General features: G+C 54.2%; 2 protein-coding genes across 5 annotated transcripts in view; both read left to right on the plus strand.

Annotated features, from left to right (window-relative positions):
• The first annotated feature begins 225 nt into the window (after window positions 1–225).
• Window positions 226–6,880, plus strand: ARSI (arylsulfatase family member I). Its single transcript, XM_017875780.1, is given in 5 exon segments — window positions 226–1,107; window positions 4,554–5,293; window positions 5,376–5,431; window positions 5,433–5,814; window positions 5,817–6,880. Coding segments are annotated over 5 exon segments (1,671 nt in total). The 5' UTR covers window positions 226–796; the 3' UTR covers window positions 5,999–6,880.
• A 6,539-nt stretch (window positions 6,881–13,419) lies between these two features.
• The window catches only part of CAMK2A (calcium/calmodulin dependent protein kinase II alpha), a 70,198-nt gene continuing 62,360 nt past the window's right edge, over window positions 13,420–21,257 (plus strand). For all 4 annotated transcript variants that reach the window (XM_017875776.1, XM_017875778.1, XM_017875777.1 and 1 more), the window contains exon 1: window positions 13,420–13,696. In XM_017875776.1, the coding sequence (XP_017731265.1) occupies window positions 13,635–13,696 (62 nt within the window). In that variant the 5' untranslated portion in view covers window positions 13,420–13,634. The remainder of the gene's footprint in view (window positions 13,697–21,257) is intronic.

Genomic DNA, 21,257 nt, shown 5'->3' on the forward strand with positions numbered 1-21,257 from the left:
GTTGGACTAGAAAATGATGGGCTTTCCTTCCAGGGCTGGCACTCAGAGAGGCTAAGACTCCATGATCGAGGAATGTCTGACCCGGCCATTCCGGAGCTGTTCCATCGAATTCCAAGCAGCCCCACTCCCTCCTTTCCCCATCCCAGTCAGGGGCGGGCGCTGGAGCCAGCAGGCCGGGAGGGCCTGGGCTTCCCGCCCGGGAGGTGGAGCCGCTGCTCGGCGTCCCGCCCCTCCACCTGGGGCTCGGCCCCGGCAGATGTTTCAACTTTTTCGAATTCTCTCCCGCGGTGTCCCCTCGACCCGCCCAACTCCCTCCCCTTCCCCGCTGGGGTCCTGCCCACCTCCCTACAGGGAGCTGGGTTGTTGTAAGGACTCCGGGTGGGGCGAGAGGCCGGGAAAGCAGAGGCGAGAGAAATTAGGAGGCGGGAGAAATCCAGGGCAAGAAGGAAGAGGGGAGTCAGAGGATGGTAGAGAGCACTTTCTGGAAGCCGCCACGCCGCGTCTCAGGCTGGCCGGGCTGAGCTGGAGAAGAAGGAGCAAAGGCGGCGCAGGGCCGGCGCTCAGGCAGCGGGAGGCAGCTCGGCGCGGGCCTGACCTCCCCAGAGCGCCCCGCTGCGGCAGAGCAGATCCGGCCCAGCCATCCGGCAGCCTGTCCCGGACCAGACACTGGGCCATCCCCGGGGGCGCTGAAAGCCCTCGCAGCATCCGAGCCGGCGGGCCGGTGGTGCGCCCTGGGCGCGCGAGGTGGTGAGGCCCCAGGAGCCCTGCGCGCCGGGACGCGCGGGCCGGCTTGGCGATGCACGCCCTCACTGGCTTCTCCCTGGTCAGCCTGCTCAGCTTCGGCTACCTGTCCTGGGATTGGGCCAAGCCTAGCCTCGTGGCCGACTGGCCCGGGGAGGCAGGTGAGCCGCGCTCGGCCGCTCCGCCCCAGCCTCCCCACATCATCTTCATTCTCACGGACGACCAAGGCTACCACGACGTGGGCTACCATGGTTCAGATATTGAGACCCCCACGCTCGACAGGCTGGCGGCCAAGGGGGTCAAGTTGGAAAATTATTACATCCAGCCCATCTGCACGCCTTCGCGGAGCCAGCTTCTCACTGGCAGGTAGGCGTGGCGCAAGGCCCCGGGGCTGAGCATCTAAGCCCCAAATCAACCCAGTTTGTAGATTTCTCCTGCCAGTACCACCCCATGCTGGGGTCTGGGAAATCTCCTACTGGCTGTGTAATCATTAGTAAGTCCCTTACCCTCTCTGGGCCTCAATTACCCTTGCCTTACACTGAATGGGCTTCATCATCTTTGAGGTCTTCTTGCTTTGATGTTCCAGGACACTGACATTCCACACAATGTGGAGACATCTGGTCATCCCTTTGTTAGAGGAATATGGCAGCCTCTGACATTTATTGCTGCTTCTATTTATGGATACTGAGACCCTGAGCAAGTCATTTAATTTATCTAAGCCTCAGTTTTCTTGTCCATAAAATGGAGCAAAGAACAGTTTTCATCTTGAAAAAGAGTGGCAAAGGTGGAATGATTTGTGTGTAACCTGCTTGGCTGTCAATGTGTGGTAGCCTCTATGTGTCCTGAGGGATTCAGGTCCCCATACTGTTTGATGAATACATTGGGAGAAGACCAAGGAATTGATAGGTGGAAGAGAAAGACACATAGGATACCACGACCTGTGTAGCCTTAGGGTGGTTATTTCATTTCTCTGAGCCTCTGTTTTTTCATCTGCAAAATCCTCCCAAGTTGGCTGGGAGCCCCAAGTAGACATGCTGCTTCCTCCATAAGGAAATGTCCACAGGCGAGGCATCAGGATTACAGGATTAAAAGAGCAGGAAAACAGGAGGTGGGGGTATGGAAGGCAAACTCTGGCCACTTAGGGGAAAATCCTTTGGCAAGGCTGAAGTTAATTCTCCTTGGATGGGGTCCAAGGCATGCTTTCTCCCAAGTTCCACCCAAGAGCCACTAGTGTGATCTCAGGAACCAGAAGCCTTAGTCTCCCTGTTTCTTAGTCTCACTATTTCTTGGATGGGAGAAATTGAGACAAGACTGGGAGGGCCCAGCTTGGTTCCCCTTGGCTTACTTCAGGGTCTGTGGGAGACAGGATTGAGAGGCCAGATGTTTGGCAGGGGTCCTGGAGCTGGGAATCAAATGGTGCCCTTTCTTCCTTCGATCTGGCACCCAGCATTTAGATCCAGGAGCCAGAAGGAGAACAGAAGAAAGAAGGAGGGGCATGGGGTGTGTATGGGTTGGAGTGGTGGTGCAGGATGGTGGTGTAGTGGTGAAGACGGATGCTGACCTGCAGAAGAGGGAGGAGGAATCTGCATTCCCAAGAGTTGTACACAACTTAGCATTTCTGTCCTAAGAGGTGACTTTTGGTTTAAGTAGCGGAATGAGCAGACAGCAGCAGGGCAATGCTTCAGTCCCCTGATCTGCAAAGGTAACTGAACGTGGCTGGTCAGTACCTGCCCTCCACCCCCTGCAGCTGGCTCCATCTCACTGATGATCACAGCCCTCGTTAGTGTTTGTTAACATCCAGTTGTGTTTTGTGACGCTGGAGAGAGGCAAAGTTTCTCATGTGACTCACTTGCAGATGGGCTTTGGTGACTCTTAGCTGGCCCATCCACTTTACAAACCAGCGTTCCATGGCACCCCACCTCCATGAAGACGGGCTCAGTTGGCACTCAAGGCCCTAGGGCACTTCTCATATCAAGTCCTATAATTTATTAGCTTGATTGAAGCCTAGAGAGGCTGTTATCATCAAAAGATTTTGAGCATGAGTTGAGTAGACCCGGGTTCAAAGTTTAGCTTCCCTGCTTGCCGGCTGTCTGAACTTGGGTCATTGCTGCTCTTTTGGGGGCCTTGGTTTTATCATCTGTAGAATGGGGGTGGTAATAGACTTCCCTATAGGTTTTTAAAATGAGAATTCAGTGAGATAATGTATGTGTGTGGCACCTAGTGTTAAAAATGGCAGTAGTAGCTAATTATAGGTAACAACAATAACAGTTTTAAGATAAGGAAACGAAAACAGAGAAACTCACTTCTGTGCTCTGGTTAAAGATGTCAAGAATTCAGGGCTTGTCTTAATTTGAATGCCTCGGGGTGAGAAAAAGGTGTGGGATTCTAACATACTTGTGAAGTTTCAGGCTTCTTATTTACTCTGGGACTTTCAAGACTTGAGTAAAGGCAAGACACCATAAGCAGATCACATGGGAGCCTTGACCACAGAAGGGGGAAGATGGGATATGAATGGATAAATGAGGAATTCAGGATTTGCCTAACCATTTACTCCTGCCTCAGGATGATAGCCTGGATCAAGGGGTCATATGAGCTCACAGGCAGGCACATGGGAGCTGGTCTTAGAAAACTGGGAAGCTAGACGAGTCTTGGAGATTTCCCATTTCAACCAACTCCTCTACAGGAGCAAACTGAGGCCCCCATGTGTGAAGAGATACGGCAGCCCAGTTTGCTGAAAAAGAGTCACTGCTTAGACTCTGCTTGGAACCAGGACTTGGTTCAAGTCCTGGCTCTGTTCCTGACCACTGGGTGACCTTGGGTAAGGCCCTTCCCCTTCCCTTAAAAAGACCTTAGGTTCTTTTTAAGATGAGGTGAGTAAACTAGAGAATGAATTGGGTCCCTTCTGGCTCTAAAACCCTTTTAGTGTCTTTGATTCGTTCATTTCATAAATAATTGAGTGCTCTCTGAACGTCGCTTGGGTGCTAGGAATAGAAGATTGAATAAAGGACAGCCCCATCACATGTCCCTGGGCACAAGAGCATGTGCAGACGAGTATAATCCCATGGCCAAGTAAGAAAATGATGGTGTGTACTAAATGCTAGGGGAACCCAGAAGCAAAAGTGACTAATTCTTTGGGAGAGTTACAAAAGACTTTACAGCATGGATAACATTTGGGCTGAGCTTTGAAGAGTGAGTAAGAGTTTGCCTGGGAGAGCAGGGCTTGCTCTAGGCCCCAGAGCAAGTTAATAGCTTAGAGCTTAGGGACTCTGAAGCCTGCAGCCAGACTGCCTGAGTTATAAATCCCACTCCGACTACTAGCCATGTGAGTCACCCGGCAAGTAATTTAATTTACCAAGCCTCAGTTCCCTTATTTGGAAAATGGGAACAATAATATGTACCTCTGAATTTGTGGTGAGGATTTAGTAAGATAATTCACATAAGAGGCTAAGTGTAATGCCAAGCTCACAGTGAGTGCTCGGCATTAGCTATTATTATTGTCATGACCCTGGATTCAACTTTTAACTCTCCAACTTCCTAGCTCTGTGATCTTAGGTGAGTGGCTTAGCCATTCTGAGCTTCAATCTCATCTGTAAAATGATAATATGATCTACTTCCAGTGATTTTGAGGATTCGATGAGATAATGCATTTGAGGTGCTTAGCACATTCGATAATACCTGGTGGTTGCTGCTATTATTTTTGCTGGTAGTGCTGGGACCACAGCCCACCCCACGGTGCTATTGGGGACTGGATGGCCAGAGCAATGGTCTGTAGCTTACCTGTGCCTTCTGTGCCTTCCCCTCTTCCCCACCAGGTACCAGATCCACACAGGGCTCCAGCATTCCATCATCCGCCCACAGCAGCCCAACTGCCTGCCCCTGGACCAGGTGACACTGCCCCAGAAGCTGCAGAAGGCAGGTTATTCCACCCATATGGTGGGCAAGTGGCACCTGGGCTTCTACCGGAAGGAGTGTCTACCCACCCGTCGGGGCTTCGACACCTTCCTGGGCTCACTCACAGGCAATGTGGACTATTACACCTATGACAACTGTGATGGCCCAGGCGTGTGCGGCTTCGACCTGCACGAGGGTGAGAATGTGGCCTGGGGGCTCAGCGGCCAGTACTCCACTATGCTTTACGCCCAGCGTGCCAGCCATATCCTGGCCAGCCACAGCCCTCAGCGGCCCCTCTTCCTCTATGTGGCCTTCCAGGCAGTACACACACCCCTGCAGTCCCCTCGTGAGTACCTGTACCGTTACCGCACCATGGGTAATGTGGCCCGGCGGAAGTATGCGGCCATGGTGACCTGCATGGATGAGGCTGTGCGCAACATCACCTGGGCCCTGAAGCGCTATGGTTTCTACAACAACAGTGTCATCATCTTCTCCAGTGACAATGGTGGTCAGACTTTCTCAGGGGGCAGCAACTGGCCGCTCCGAGGACGCAAGGGCACTTATTGGGAAGGTGGCGTGCGAGGCCTAGGCTTTGTCCATAGTCCACTGCTCAAGCGAAAGCAACGGACGCGAAGCAACGAGAACAAAGACACAGGCACTAGTGCACAATACACATATAGAATGGTAACAACCGAACCCGAGTGAGGATATCGACATAGGCACCAAAACCTACAAGACAACAGATAGAGAAGCTAGAGGAGCATCTAACGATGTATGGCCGGCCATCACGAAGGGCCGAGGCTTCACCACGCACAGAGATCCTGCACAACATTGACCCACTCTACAACCATGCCCAGCATGGCTCCTTGGAGGGCGGCTTTGGCATCTGGAACACCGCTGTGCAGGCTGCCATCCGCGTGGGTGAGTGGAAGCTGCTGACAGGAGACCCTGGCTATGGCGATTGGATCCCACCACAGACACTGGCCACCTTCCCGGGTAGCTGGTGGAACCTGGAACGAATGGCCAGTGTCCGTCAGGCTGTATGGCTCTTCAACATCAGTGCTGACCCTTATGAACGAGAGGACCTGGCTGGCCAGCGGCCTGATGTGGTCCGCACCCTGCTGGCTCGCCTGGCCGAATATAACCGCACAGCCATCCCGGTGCGCTACCCGGCTGAGAACCCCGGGCTCATCCTGACTTTAATGGGGGTGCGTGGGGGCCCTGGGCCAGTGATGAGGAAGAGGAGGAAGAGGAAGGGAGGGCTCGAAGCTTCTCCCGGGGTCGTCGCAAGAAAAAATGCAAGATTTGCAAGCTTCGATCCTTTTTCCGTAAACTCAACACTAGGCTGATGTCCCAACGGATCTGATGGTGGGGAGGGAGAAAACTGTCCTCTAGATGTTCTTCCCCACTCCGGTTTGGCCCTGCTCTTTCTCAGGGATAAGCCTGTCATGTCTCCATCTACAGGGAGTTGGAGGGTGTAGAGTCCCTTGGTTGAACAGGGTGGGGAACCTGGTTGGGGGTGGGCGGGAATAAACCAGACTGGGATGCCTGTGTCTCAGTCCTGCCTCCTCACCGACTTGCTCTGTGACCTCAGGTGACCAATACGAGCTTTTGGCCTCAGTTTCCTCATCTGTAAAATGAGCTCTAATGACTTTGTGACTCTTTGGTGTGGCCCTGGAGCCTGGGGCCACGGTGGAGTTCCTCGGCCTTGCCACTTGACAACACTTAAAGGGCTTCCTCCTCAACACAGGATCTCTGTGGTGGTGTTTGGGTGAGGGCCGCCTGGAGTCAACTCCAAGCCTGGCCCCCAGCTAAAGCATGGCAGTCTGTCTGCTCTCTACAGGGACCTCCTGAGCACTGTGGGTGGAGGCGCAGGGGTCGGGGGGTTGACCTTCGTGGTTCTTCACATGGCCTAGGCCAGTCCTCGGGTCAGACTGGTGTCAGGCACTGTAGTGCAAAGTTCCTCTTCTGGCCCCTCCAGTACCCAGAGAAATTGGCTGGGCCATTAATGGCTGCAGCACCAAGGGTGGTGGAAAGAGCTGTGAAGGGCCCCCAAACCAGTACCGGGACACCTGAGTTCTCCCGTGACCTTGGGCACAGTTCTTCCCCTCTAGGCCTTGATTTCCCCACCTGTGAGTGGGGATGCTAGCCCTGGCTCTGCCTCCCTCATGAGGCTCTGGAAGACTGGCCAAAGCCAGGTTGTAGAGGAGCTTGTGGACTTGATTAAAGTGTCATAACTTGGAAGTGAGGGATGCAGTGCTTTCCGACTATGAGCAGGTGTGGGTGTGTGCTTGTGTGTCCTGGGGGCAGGTATGAGCTCACTGTTGGCCAAGTGAACAGGAGAGGAGGTGGACAGCCTGGCTAGGAGGTGGGGGGATGGGAGTCCTGCCACAGACCCACTCTGTGACCCCTCAGGCACATCCCTGATCCTCTCTGGGCCTCAACATCACACTATGTTCAGTGATGATCTAAGAGCACTTCCCATTTGGCCATTCTGGGCTAGTGTGCGTGTGTGTGTCTGTGTTTGTCTGTGTGTGTGTGTGTGTTGGGGTGGGGGGCAGGCTGAGTGGTGGGGAGTAGGCCACGGGGGTTGCAGAGCCCGCCTGCCGCCTAGTGCGCCTCCATCCGTACACTGCGTTCTGCATATCTCCCTTCAGGTTCCAGTCGGCGCAGTGTGTGTAGGCGAAAGCCCTGCTGTGAATTTTGAAAATAGTTATTTTTGTCACTGGCAAAGGAGGCCTGTTAGGACTCATCAGCTTGTGGATGAGCAGGATGGGTGGGGTGGGGTGGGTGCGGTATGTGTGGGGGTTCAGGTATTGGTTACAGGGCTCCATCCCCACTGCAGAGGTGGCTGAGTCCAGGAGTGAGGGTCTGGCCTGAGGCTGCTGGGTGGAGGTGACCATTCATGCTCTAGGCCCCTTCCTCCTGGTCCTGTTCTTTTTACCCCTTATCACCTCCCCCAACTAGAATCTTTCCCTTCCTCTATGATGTTGATGCCCAGCTGTGTGGTGGGGCAGGAGCCAGGACAGGCAGAGGCCTCTGGATTCCAGTGACCTCTAGCATTTCAGTCTGCCTGGGAGGGAGGCTCTGAAGAAGTAAGTCACCTGTTAGGGCGGTGGCCCAGGCCTGACACACCCTGGGAGATGAGCTGTCCATAGTTCGCCCACTCCTCAGGGTACTCTAGCTCTGCTGGGTGCTTGTCCCAGCTGTGTGGGCGGGGCCTTTCCAGGGTGGCATGGAGCCAAGGCTTCCCTGCCGCTCCAGGCTTGCACGAGTTGTATGGAGGCCTCTCCCGTGCCTGCTGAGTCAGCCCTGCCTGGGGCCTACCCTCCAGTTCCAGCCCCCACTTCTCTCCCGGTGCCCCTGCCCTTTGGCACCACAAGTGCAGAACCATGAATGGCCCTTTCTGCTGTCCCCTAATCACTGAGGCTTACTCCCTATGACCAACCTAAACCAAGAAAGACCAGCTGGGGACGGGGCTGGCACCTGTTCCTGGTGCCCTGAGAAGGAGACTTGGCCTCAGGTCTCGGTCTAGTCTCAAATCCAGCCCAGAGCTTGCCTAGCTGAGTCCTACCCAACCCAGCATCCAGCAAACAGCCCGGTGGCCCCATGCAAGCTTAAGCCTGCAACTTGGTCTAGAGAAGCTCACGGCTGGCCTAGGCCTGAGATTAGTGGAGGGTCTTTGGTGTCCCAGAGCACTCAAGCCCAATGACAGGCTCAGCCTGTGGTGATTTCTGCTCTTTCCAGCAATCAGCATGGCTCCTGCCAGCCCCCTCCCATCTCCTGTGGCCCAAGTTTCCTCCAGCCGGGGCACCTGGGTCTAGACTCTGTGATAGGCTGCCAACTGGCACTGCCAGGCAGGTGCTTATACCATTTGAGCACCTGTGCTGGTGTGGAGGGAAGGGAGGGCAGATCAGAGGCAGCTTCGGCCCCTCAGGCCACAGATCTGGGGAAGTCGAGCCCAGAGATACCTGGTGAGACCCCCTGTTTCTCCCTTGGCTGCACCAGATGGCAGCTGATCTGCCAGCTATAGGGGCCAGAGCCAGGGGGCAGCCTGTCCAAGCTGGGCCCTGCCAGTGGAGTCCTGGGCTCTGGTAACCCATTTCCCAAGGGCCAAGAGATAGCCCCACACCTGGATGGAGGGCCAGTGCTCTGGACTCCATCTTTCTCAGGAGGAAGTAGAGGTTCCACTGGGGAGACCTCCTGCAAGCTCTTCCAGGACTCGAACTCAGGTCCTCTAACTGCAGGGAGTGCTGTGCGGCCCTTGGCCCAGTAGCCATTGTCCTCTGTCCCATGGCTCTCTGCTTCACTCTCCCCTGCAAGGAGTGCCTCCTGTGCGGGAGAACTCATTGACAGTGCTGCTCCCTGATCCCTGACGTCCCCACTTCTTCATGTAGGCCCAGCCTTACTTACTGCAATGAATAAACCCAGTCCCCCTCCACCCAGACCCTCAGCAGAACCATTTCTCTCTTGGTCCACTTTCTACCAATTCTGCCCCCCACGCTCACTGCACTTAGTGGGACAGGCCCCGTGGGGATCCTTTGGATGGCACGCTTTCTGTGGTACCTGCCCAGGCCCTGCAGGACCTTGAGGCACTTGGGTATATGTGTGTGAGCACATGTGTGGGCTGTGGAAGGTGGGATTTGAGTTGGCTGTCACAATGCCACTGGGGCTACAATCACCCATGCAGGAACCCAGCCCTGGTCGCTTTTCATCCCTTCTGTCTCCATGGGGCACTGCCTGTGTTCACATGCCAATCCCTATTCTGGCATGTCAGGGCTGCATTCAGCAACTTCCAGGGCTCCCACCCCTGGCCACCAGCCCATAGCATGCAGGCCTGCTCTCGAATGCCACACGCGTGTTGCAGATGGGGGCACACGTGCTGCCTCTCGTGTCTGCCTTGGCCCTGGGGAGTGGGGAGTTTGGCAGGAACAATCCCCCTGATGCAATCATCGGCTCATTCTCTCAGCACCACAGAGGCATGGCTTGCTCCTCAGTGCCCGCCACCACCGGGCACAGCTGCTAGCCCGTCGGGCTCAGGGGAGGTGGTGAATTAGCAGTCATGCCTTCTCAGCAGAGTGGCTATTACCCTCAGGAAGGTGGGGGGTGCCTGTCCGAGGCAGTGCCCACACCGCTGAGCTGGGCTCCAGAAGGCTCAGAGGAGTATGTGTGTGCTCATGTGTAAGACTTTCAGAGGGAGCTTCTTCCTCTTCTCCCTCCTCTTCCTCTCTCTTCCACCTCTCCAGCCATCTCTCCACTATTGGGATCCTGCAGCCCTTGACTTGCTCATCCCCCAGGACCGCATGCACAGTGCAAGACAGCAGGGGAGGGAGAGAAGAGTGACAGAAAGAGAGGGAGATGGAAGCCAGAAAGGAAGTAAAAAGGATGAGAAAGAACTGAGAAGGAAGGATGCAAAGGAAGGAAGAGGAAAAATGAGGGAGAGGGGAAGGCAAGAGGAGAGAAGAAAGAAGAGTTGAAAGGAGCGATGGAAGTAGGGAAGAAAGAGGTGACGGGAGCGGGGCTGTGCTGGTCCTGCTCCCAGCAGCCACAGAGGCTGCCCCCATGGTCCACATCACAGACAGAGAGAGAGGTGGCCATCTTCCTGCCTCCATTCCTTCACGCCTTCCTCTGAGGGACCCGATGCCAGGGCCTTCCCCACGTGCTCTGCTCACTTCTAAGCATGCTCCATTTCATCAGTGGGAATGGGGAGAGGAAACGGGTCAGGCCAGCATCCAGCCACACAGGACTGCCCCAGTTCAGAACATTAGATTTCCATTAATACAGCCTCATAGTCTCACAGCATAGTTGCTTTTTGTTTTACTGTGAACTTTTAAAACAGTATCATCATTCCTTTGGCACCCGATGAGCTAGAGAGCCTTGTGGTTCCTCTCCTTCCAGCTCTAGTTCTTTGTTCTACAGAAATTGCTGCAAACTAGGCTTAGACAAGGTGATTTCCAAACCACGAGCTAAACTCTAGCGCAGACTAAGGGAACAGTGCCCTGAAGTACCGGGACTCAAGATGATGGTGTGTGCTTCTGTGATTCAGGGAGAGGTGTGTGAGGGGAGAGGACTTTTGAGTTTCTCGATAGTAATTTCCCATTTATTGAGCATTTATAGCGTCAGCCGCTGTGCTTGTCTCATTTAATGTACAGAACAGCCTGGAGGTAGGGAATATTATTGACCCAATTATGCAGATGAAGACACAGAGGCACAGAGAAGTTAGGATATTCATCCAAAATTACATAGCCTGTACGTCGTGGAGTCACCCTAACTACTAAGCAACACTGCCTCTCCTGTCCCTGTGCAATGGCAGGTGGCCTCAGTGGTCACTAAGGGCTCTTGCAGCACTTTCTTGTATGGAAGCCATCCCCTCCTGGGGGATCAGGCTAGAGGGTATGGGGCAGGAGGGTGGCAGTGCAGCCCTCCCCCACCTCCCCACATAGTCCTGTAGCTTGGCCACCATGTTCTGTGCCCTGCCTGCTGCCCACCGGCTGTGCGGCCCCCGGGCCCAGGCCTCTCTTCTCTGCCTCTGAATTGCAACGTTGGCGGCTGAAGTGGAAAGCATATTGTGTGCAGAAACAAAACTGAGTGGTTTTCCCTTTTTCCGAAGGTGGTAATGGTGCAATTAGTGGCTAAGCCATTACCCCCCTCCTCCCTTGCTCGCTTCCCCTCTTCCCCTCTGCTGCCCTCCCTTTCCTCTCCTGGGAATGGTGGCTGAATAGGAGAGCTCACCCTTCGTTCTCCCCCAAACCCCACTCCCAGCAAGAGGGGCAGAACTGGGGGGGTTATCCGGATGTCTCCAGGGGGCCCCTGGAAGTAGGGTAGTGAGTCAGGGGCTTCGTGGGATTGGAGAATACCAACAAGCAGATAACATGTCCTACAAGTGAGAGGACTAGCAAGGCGATGTGGAGGTTCAGAAGGTGTGGGCTAGAGAATCCCTGAGGGTCTGGATGCCTGGATCCTTTTAGCCAACCCATGCTCACCGGGGGCAGGTGCTGGCACAAAGCCTCCGGCCATCAAGCTGCGAAATGGGCCAAGGACCCTTTTTCCTGAGTGGAGAGGGGAAGGGGTATGTAGGGTCTGAGATTCCAAGTCCAAGATAGAGTGATGGGGTGGTCACGGGCCTGCTTTAAACCTTCATTTTCCTCCCTGGAGCCTAGAAAGAGGCCTCCTGTTTACATGGTTCCCAAAGGCCTTCACAGCCCTTAGCCCACTCCATCTCCACAGCCTTCCTCTGCAGGGCATCTTCGTTCCCCTGTTGTGTAGAAAAGGAGCTGGAGGCTCAGAGAGGGTGAGTGACTTGCCCATGATCACTCAGCTAATAAATGTCCAAAGTCCGGGCATGGTGCCTCACACCTGTAATCCTAGTACTTTGAGAGGCTGAGGCGGGTGGATTGCCTGAGCTCAGGAGTTTGAGACCAGCCTGGACAACATGGTGAAACCCCATCTGTACTAAAATACAAAAAATTAGCCAGGCGTGGTGGTGTGCGCCTGTTGTCCTAGCTACTCGGGAGGCTGAGGCAGGAGAATTGCTTGAACCCAGGAAATGGAGGTTTCAGTGAGCCGAGATTGTGCCACTGCACTCCAGCCTGGGCGATAGAGCAAGACTCTGCCTCCAAAATAAATAAATAAAGAATAACTAAAATAAAATAAAAATAAATGTCCAAGAATGAGAGCTCAAACTTACATCCTTAATCTTAAACTCCAGTCCCTTTTCTTCTTAACTCCAAGACCTCGGAGTAAGATCTTGTGACTGTAGGTATGGCTGATGCCCTGAAGAGTTGAAGTTGGCAGGGAAGGTGCCCACAAAATTTTGGAATGAAGATTTCACGGCAGGTCTCTGGCCAGTGGCCTATCCCAGGTAAGCCATACCATGCTTACCTCCACACAATCCCCTCTTGCCTTTTTTTTTCTTTTTCTTTTTTTTACCTTGACTGGAAGCACAAGCAGAAACTGGGACATGAGCCCCAGGAGACCAGATTACCATGGTCCCCTTGGGGGCATGGGGTTGGGGAGAGGTTGCAGAGGAGGGCTCTGGAGGGGAGCAACTGTCACAGCTGTGAGAGGTGGGGATGAGCAGGGAGTCAGGGCTGTTCCTTCCAGAATCCTGGGGTGTCCTCTGCACTTCTCCGCCAAACTAGAGCACTAGTGTAATGGACAAGGTGGTAAAAGAGCTGAAAGAGCAGGAGCATAACAAGAAAGACAGAGTCAGAAGCAAAAAAAAAAAAAAAAAAAAAAAAAAAAAAAAAAAAAAAAATACAGAGAGCAACAGAGAGACAGTTGCAGACACTACAGTGATCCACAGAGGGAGAGCCATCCCTGTGAATTAGCCATCGTTTCCCTGTAAACCTTAGAACCCAGCTGTTGCCAGGGCAACCGGGCAATACCTGTCTCTCTAGAGATGAAGTTGCCAGGGTAACTGCATCCTGTCATTCTTTCCTGGGGACCATCCGGAATGCGGCACCCACTGGCTGTTACCATGGCAACTGCCTTTTTGCCCCACTTAATCCCATCCCGTCTGCTACAAGGGCCCCACAGTTGGAGGTGGGGGAGGTGGGAAGAGAAAATATCACTTGTGGACAAAGTTTGTTCTATTCTACCTCCTTCAGCCCCTCCTTGGGTCCATCACCCCAGGGGTGCTGGGTCCATCCCACCCCCAAGCCCACACAGGCTTGCAGTATTGTGTACGGTATGGTCAGGGCGTCCGAGAGCAGGTTTCGCAGTGGAAGGCAGGCAGGTGTTGGGGAGGCAGTTACCGGGGCAACGGGAACAGGGCGTTTAGGAGGTGGTTGCCATGGGGACCTGGATGCTGACGAAGGCTCGCGAGGCTGTGAGCAGCCACAGTGCCCTGCTCAGAAGCCCTGGGCTCGTCAGTCAAGCCAGTTCTCTGTTTGCACTCGGCAGCACGGGCAGGCAAGTGGCCCCTAGGTTCGGGAGCAGAGCCGCAGCGCCCCAGTCCTGGTCCCCCAGTCCCAAGCCTCACCTGCCTGCCCAGTGCCAGGATGGCCACCATCACCTGCACCCGCTTCACGGAAGAGTACCAGCTCTTCGAGGAATTGGGCAAGTGAGTTGTGCCTCAGGGAGTCCTGGAGGGCATGGGGGGCGGGGAGGTCAGGGTCTGGAGCCGTGTGTGTGCCTGCAGTGCTTGGGGAGCATTCCTGTGTACACAGATGAAGGCAGGCTGCATGGGTTTGGGGGCACCTGCCTGTGCACAGAGCATCCAGAGTCGGGCGTGGGCATGTTTGTGGGTGCAGACGTGCCAAGCTAGCCAGGTGAGTGTGTATGTAGGGATGAAGGGTTAACAGTGTATGCCAGTGTACACGCATACACATACACACACACATGCACACAAGTACACACAACCTGGATACACACAGATTCTTAGAGACTTAGGGTTAAAAAGGGATTTTCCTAGTCAGCTGGGTCCAAAACTGGAATTCCTTCTCTAGTTTTGCCTGAGGTGGCCATCTGCCCTCCACTTAGATACCTCCAGTGACAGAGAATTCACCAGCTCCCGGTAGTTCTTCCTGACTTTAGACACCTACAGCGACTGTACAGAGTGGCCAACTTCTCCCTCCCCACCTTCCCCTTCTCAGCTCCTGCCAGGAGTGAGGGCATCAGTACAGTAGGGGTTAATATTTGAGCATGGCAGGCTTCCTGGGTGTTGGGAGGTGGGGAGGGGCAATCAGGAAAGCTGCAGCGGGGGCACCACTGTTTCAGGGGCTGGGGTATGAAGGGCGCAGTGGCTCTGCACAAGCAAAGTTGCCCAGCCCAGAGCTCATTTTCTGCCCTGATGACTGCTGTGTAGAGAAGGATGGGAGGGTGAGGAAAGAGGGGAGCCCCTTGTGGGTGACCCAGTAGGGTGTGGAGTGTCAGGGAGGGATTCCTGGATGTCCCCAGCTGGGTTTCTGGAGGATCCTGGGATGGGTCAAGATGCCTCTTTGGAGGCAGAGTTTGCCTTGTGGGCAAAGGAGCACTGATGCCCTGGTTGGTTTCTGCTGTGGCAGCAGGAGCACGGGGCAGGGGCCCTGGAGGGAGGTGTGTGCTGGTGTGAGTTCTGAATGTGTGTGTACTAGTGTGCATTTTAAGGAGGAGTGATGTGTGTGGCTGTAAAAGGGCTTTTGAGGGGAATTGATTGTGACACTGGAGTACGCTGGTGTGCCCTGCAAGAGCATGCAAGCATTCATGCATGTGCACTAGGAAAAGGTGCTTCATGTGTAAGGCCTGAAAATGCAAGTGTGCCTGGCAAGGGTGCATGGGTGTGAGTATCACAGGAGTGCCATTGGCTGGGTTGAATGAGAACAAGGGTGTGGACATGACCCATTATATGTGCACATGTATGGCAGGTTAGAACTGTGTACACATAGGAAGGCACGTGTGTGAGGTCTAGGGGTGTGTGAGGAGGCTCATGTGAGATGTGGACACAATGGTGTTCCTGGGAGGTCATGATATGCACATCTATGTGAAGGCTGGGGTCATGCACACAGGATGATGTACGTGTGTGAGGCCTGGGCTCACAGGCCTATGTGGGAGTATGGGTGTTATAGGCATGTGTGAGCTCATGCTGGTGTCTGCATACGTGTGGGAGGTGGCCCTGTGACTGTATACAGGAAGGCTGCTTGCACACACACACACACACACACAAACACACGCTATCCTACAGGCATGCACCGCCTCCCTTGAGCACACACACACCCATGTGTACGTGTGTTCACTCTTATCTGCAGACTTTCGGCTTTTCTGAATGTGCTTTTGTTGCGGGTAGGGGCAGGAACATAATGTTTGGGACTGCTCTGGAGGACTGAGGCTATCTACAAACTTGTGCAGGGACCCCTCTCCAGGTGTTTTCCAGTGCTCGCCTAGAACCCAAGAATTCCCTGATTAGCCGTGAAGCTGCCTTTCAGGGAGTGACCAAGACTGGGTTCTGGCAGGACTGCGTCATGAGTACAGTGAGATGGAGTTGAGATGTGACTCAAGTGCTCAAAGTGAAAATAAAAGTGATGTTTTGCCCCAAGAGGAGATGGATATCATTAAGACTGGGTTTTGTGGGGGCGACTTGGCAGAGAGACCCTTTGTGAGCCTTCACAGAGAATTTCAGGGGCAAGGGAGCCATGGTGTGGCCATGGCAGGAAAACTGAGGGTAGCAGGCATGGCTAGGCCTTGTTTAATCAATTTCAGACTTCTTCCTTCCAGAACCATCAGACTGCTCTTAACCTTTTTTAGGTCACATATTCCTCCAGGAATCTGATGAAAGTCTAAATCTACATTCCCCGGAAAAACGCACAAACGTACGAAATGTTGCATGCAATGTCAGGAGCTTGCAGGACATTGGGAAGACTGTGTATGAGCCTAAGTTTGCAGAAGCTTGTATCAGAGACAAGGGGATAAAGTGGACTGATTCTGCACCCATGATGTCTGTGTTAAAAAGGCCAGAGCACATCACTGAGGAGCCTGGGGCTCCTGCTCTGCACGGCAGCGTCAGTCTGAGCATCCAGTGGTGCAGGGAGGGGCAGTGCCCTGCATGGCCATTAGGGACACAGGCTCTGTCCCTCACCACCCATAGCTCTGTGACACCAGGCAGGCAATGCTACCTCTTTACCCCCACCTGTAGTCTGGAGATAAAAAGGGCTGCGAGGATTCAGTGAGATGGTGCATGTAGAGATGCAGCCTTGAGCCTGGTGCACGATGGGCCCCCAGTGCCAATTGCTACCGGGGAGACTGTTGTTCTGAAAGGCTGGGCAAGGCTGAAAGTGAGGAACGGAATCTGCTTGTACCTTTTGTCTGGAGTTGGCCCATCCGGGGCTGGGAGGAGGTTGACCAAACCGTGCTTCCTCTGTGGCTGGCCTCTTCTGTGGGAGGAAGCCATGAGGGTACCTGCAGGGCCCATCCTTCAACTGATGACCCACAGTTCCTGCCAGCTGGGACACTGCAGTCACCACCCAAAAGCTGAGCCCCTGTTCCAGAACCCACTTCAGATCACTAGCAGGGTGGCTGGAAGAGGCAGCCAGGTTGGCCCTAAAAGGGCACGTGGGAGCCTTTGGGTCTCCTTCTTCAAGGCGTTGGGCTGCCCAACTGGAGAGGAGGGCAAGTCCCTCCAGAGAGCTTCTGGCATCCTGCCCAGTGAGGTCTTGCTCAGGACTGCAGGCCTTTGAGGAGTCCAGGTAGGGCTGGCTATGGATGTGAGAGGAGCTGCTCTTCTCCAGCCCTGGTGGGCAGCCCTCTGGGAACCCGTGACCGGGGCCAGGGCCCTGGGCAAGGCTTCTGGAGCCTCTTGATGCTACTCGACTGCAGGTTCCACTGAAGCATATGAATTCAGATGAGTCAAGAACTTGATTCCGGTCTCCTAGAAGGTTGGGGTGGGGCTGTCTCTTGGGATCCAGAGATGAGCTCATCCCTCTTCCTTTGACCCAATCCTCTTCTCTCCTGAGGATGAGAGAAATAAAAGCCCAGACCCTAGCGGCACCAAAGCTTGCAGGACGCATGCTGCACCAGCTCCAGGGTTCAGTGTGGACTGAAGTGGGCAGGCCAGAGCTCCCAGCATACACAGCCTTCTCCGAAGACCTCTCTGAGAAATGGAAGAGTTCTGGTTATTGGGCAAAGGGGTTGCTACGGATGCACCAGAGGGCCCAGGGAAGGGGTCACGTTCAAGGAAGTGGAAAACGAGCCTTTCCAGCTATTGGCATTCTCCAGGCTTGTGATCCTACCCCCAGGAGAGGTTAGAAAGGCAGGAAGTTGCCCTGCAGCCTGTGTCATCATTGGGCTGTATAGGAAGAGTCTCCAAAGGAGATTTCACTTGAGAGAGGGAGAGAGACGGAGGAAGAGAGACTGGAGAGAGAGCTTAGCCTACTCTCTTCTCTCTAGAAACAGAGATCTGAAATTGACCCAAGGCAGAGCTGGGGTCAGAGAAGGAGTTGCAAAGGCTGCAGTTGGCCAGCATGGTTGACAGGGAGGAGAGGGCAGCTTCCTTGACCTAAGCTCCTTCTCACCTGGGTTGATCCACGGGTGGCAGTGTGGCCCAGAGGCAACTCCCTACACTGAGGTCCTGGGGCCTGGGTGCTCAAGTCCTCTCATGGGACCCAGGCTCTAACATCTGTAGAATGTGCTTAGCAATCCTGCCTTTCCCAGGCAGAGCTGTTGGATGGATAATATCATGCTGGAGAGAGGACACTGGGCATCCATGCACCCAAAGACTGGGGGCCGTGCTTTTCTTCCACCTTTTACGCCCTCTCCTATCCACAGCACTTCGGGGCCAGCAAGGCTCTTTATCCATGAGCTCATCTCTGAAGGAGGCAGGCAGGGCTTACTCATCCAACTTACAGATGAGGAGACCACAGCTTGAGGAGGTGGAGAGACTGGCTCAGGGGATTGTGTCCAGGTCTCCAGCACCCAGCATATGGGGGGAAGACTGCTGAGAGGGATCATGACTGGTGCCGTATCTGGGGATCATCCTCCCTCTTGTCCACTAACAAGGGAAGAGAAGTGGCCCTGTGGGCAGGGGAACTCTGATGTTGCTGATTTTCCAATCATGATTCTGCCTCTAATTTACTGGGCCATCCTGGGTGAATCACTTGCCATCTGTGTGCCTCGGCTTTACCATCTGTAAAATGGGGATCATAATACCTCTGGAGATGCCTGCAGTACCCCATTAGAGATGCCACTCTCTGTAACCTCCCTCTGTGGAGGGCACTCATGGGAAATTGCAGACCTCCAGAACATCAGAATTGTAAGGACCATGGAGATGCTCTGCTCATTGCATAGATGGTGCTTGGCTTGGTCTCTGGGAGTCAACATTCAGAGAGAAGTGGTTTGTCCAAGGCCACAGGAAAGACAGGGCCCAGGCTAGGGGACTAGATGATGTGCAGGGACCAGAGGCCAAAGGACAGGAAATTGAGGGTCAAGACCTCAAGGAAAGGGTGGCAGGAACAGGGAAGGGACGAGCTTTCCTCCCTGTCCTCCAAGCCATCAGAGCGGCAGGCACGCACATGTTCTGGTGCACGCCGCAGCCCTCTGCCCCCGCGCAGCCGCCCCCACACAGGCTGAGACACACTGACACTCTGCTGAGCCTCCCTCCCTCCCTCCCTTCCTCCCCACCTCCCTCCACAAGCACACAGTGACACCACTGCCAGCATACCCTGCAGTCTGGGCCGTGACCCTCTCTGTGGGGTGAGGGCAGAGCTTTGGAGTGCAACACTCGCATCCTGTTGCCGATGCATGCGTGCTCACACACACATGTGCGTCTTCACACAGCTCACGGGAGCACACACATGCACATGGACACACACACACACACACACACTGGCTGTGATAGGGCATAGAGCACGAGTCCGTCTCCCAGTGCAGGGATAGCAAGATGGTGCTAGCTGGGCTTCTGGGCTTTCTCTGACTTTGTCTGTCTGCTTGTCTTTTTCTGTGCTCTTCTCTCCATCTCTCTGGTTTCACTCTGTCTCTGTCTCTCTGCCTCTGCCTCTGTCTCTGTCTCTGCCCTCTTTGCTGCAGTCCCCTTTCCGCATGTGAACCGCCTGTGGCACTCTCTTGGAGCTTCTCTCTGGCACTGTAGGAAGCCTCCCACCCCAGGCAACCTGCTGAGTGCAGGTATAGCCCGACCCGCTGAGACCAAGCCCAGGTTCTCCAGATCCTCGTGCGGCATGGCTGTCTACCACGGTGTCAGGTGGGACTGTAAGGCCAGTGAGACGTTTTGTGCTGGAGAAGGTTGAGGGCCTTGGTGTCTTGGGGTCATATAAAAAGAGGAACACATCTGGGATCCTTGCATCCTTTCAACAGGTATTTCCTGAGCACGTACTCTGTTCCCAGTCCTAGGTTGAGCCCAGCATGCACCACATGCAAGACTTAGGTAGTCTCTGCCCTCGCGGGGCTCACAATCCAGTGCAAAGCCAACATTAATTAAATCACTTCAGAAATCATTATTTAAATGCAACTGGGTAAGGGCTTTGGCCACATACATGGAATTGTGAGCTGCAAAGAGACTTCAATTAGTTGGGATGAGGGAGGTATCAGGGAAAGTTCCCTGAAGCGATGACATTAGGGAGCTAGAGGCTAAATAAGAGTTACCCAGAGGTTAGCTGGGTGCAGTGGTGCATGCCTGTAGTTCCAGCTACTCGGGAGGCTGAGGTGGGAGGATTGCTTGAGCCCAGGAGTCTGAGGATGCAATGAGCTATGGTCATGCCACTGCACTCCAGCCTGGGTGATAGAGACCTTGTCTCTATAAAAGAGAGAGAAAGTAAGAGAGAGGAAGAAGAGTTACCAGAGGGAAGAGGGTGAAAGAGTGTTCCTGAGAGAGGGAACAACTCAGACAGAAGCTCTGAGGTATGTATTTCAGTGGAGCATGTCAGCCCTAGGGGGATCTGGGGTCCCACTCTTCTCTGGCCCATTCAGCCTGACCCCAATTTCCAGATGTTGGGTCCTAGCAGGACTATTAAAAACCTGTAGATTGTCTGGAAGAGGGGCCAGGCAGGGTGGTGAAGGTCTGGAGGCTGAATCAAGTGAGAGAATACCAAGGAGCTGAGGGACTTTGGCAGACAGAAGAGACCCCTCAGGGACTATGTCTCTCCCTTCCCCAACCCCCGTGTCTGCAGAGATGTCCTGGGGCCTGAGAGGCCCTAGAGGCAGAGCTGCCGACTATGTAGAGTAAGGGAGGTAGCTTTTAGCTTCACAGAAGGAAGACATTCCAATGGTCAGAACTGCTCCTGCATCCCACAGCTGGCTGCGGCCTCAGGAGCTAGTGCTCTGGCAGCAGAGATGTGAAAATTCCCACTCTCATCCACGGCCTTACCTTCCTTGCAGGCCTCCTGCCCTAGGTCCCTGCCCTCGTCTGGGGAGATGCTTTGCTAAAAGAATGAAGTGGGAGATGGTTTAGAGCCAGGGTACCCTCAATTCAATTCAGTATATCGGAGGGAGGAGGGCTCCGTTGTCTTACAGATGGCAAGCTAAGGCCCAGAGAGGACGAGGCCCTTGCCCATGGTCACACAAGCTAGTGACACATGAGAACTGGACACTCCAGTGTCTGTCCACTCCAGTGCTTGGCCGTCCTATCCCTGGAGGCCTCTCTCTCTCTCTGATGCTTGGGCCTCTGAAAACCTTCATGGTATATACTCTGGACAGGGCCAGGCCATCAAAGACTGAGGAGAAAGTCACCCTTTGGCATATCCCCTGCTTTGCTGGGCTCTGGCCCTGCCTTTAAGCACTGTAAAGAGAAAATAGAATATTTTCTATTTTCTTTTGTGACCCATTCGAAAAAACCCTTGCGCAGCCAAAACAAGGAATATGTTGGAACTTCTGTTGGTTCAATGTTCCCTGCAGCAAACAGATTCTTCCGGATCCCAGCCCTTCTGTGTCCCCCACAAGACTTCTGCTGGTTTGGTGTTTGGGGGCGGGGGGCAGTGCGGGACAGCTCAAGCACACTGCGTCCCTGCAGCATGTTTTAGAGTCTGGGAGTGGGTGGCTGCAGCCGCAGGCGGTTGAGAGGATGGGAGAGGTGTGGTTTCAGTAATAGGTCCTAGGATTTTCTGGCTGTATAATGCTTTGTTCTGTGGAGTTCTGCTCACAGAGCTGGGAAGAAGTGGGGAGAGTCAAGCAAAGGGGATAGTGAGCCCCCAGCCCCATCTCTT

The sequence above is a fragment of the Rhinopithecus bieti genome, unplaced genomic scaffold, assembly GCF_001698545.2.
Source record: "Rhinopithecus bieti isolate Rb0 unplaced genomic scaffold, ASM169854v2 scaffold_7673, whole genome shotgun sequence".
In the NCBI taxonomy this organism is placed as follows: Eukaryota; Metazoa; Chordata; class Mammalia; order Primates; family Cercopithecidae; genus Rhinopithecus; species Rhinopithecus bieti.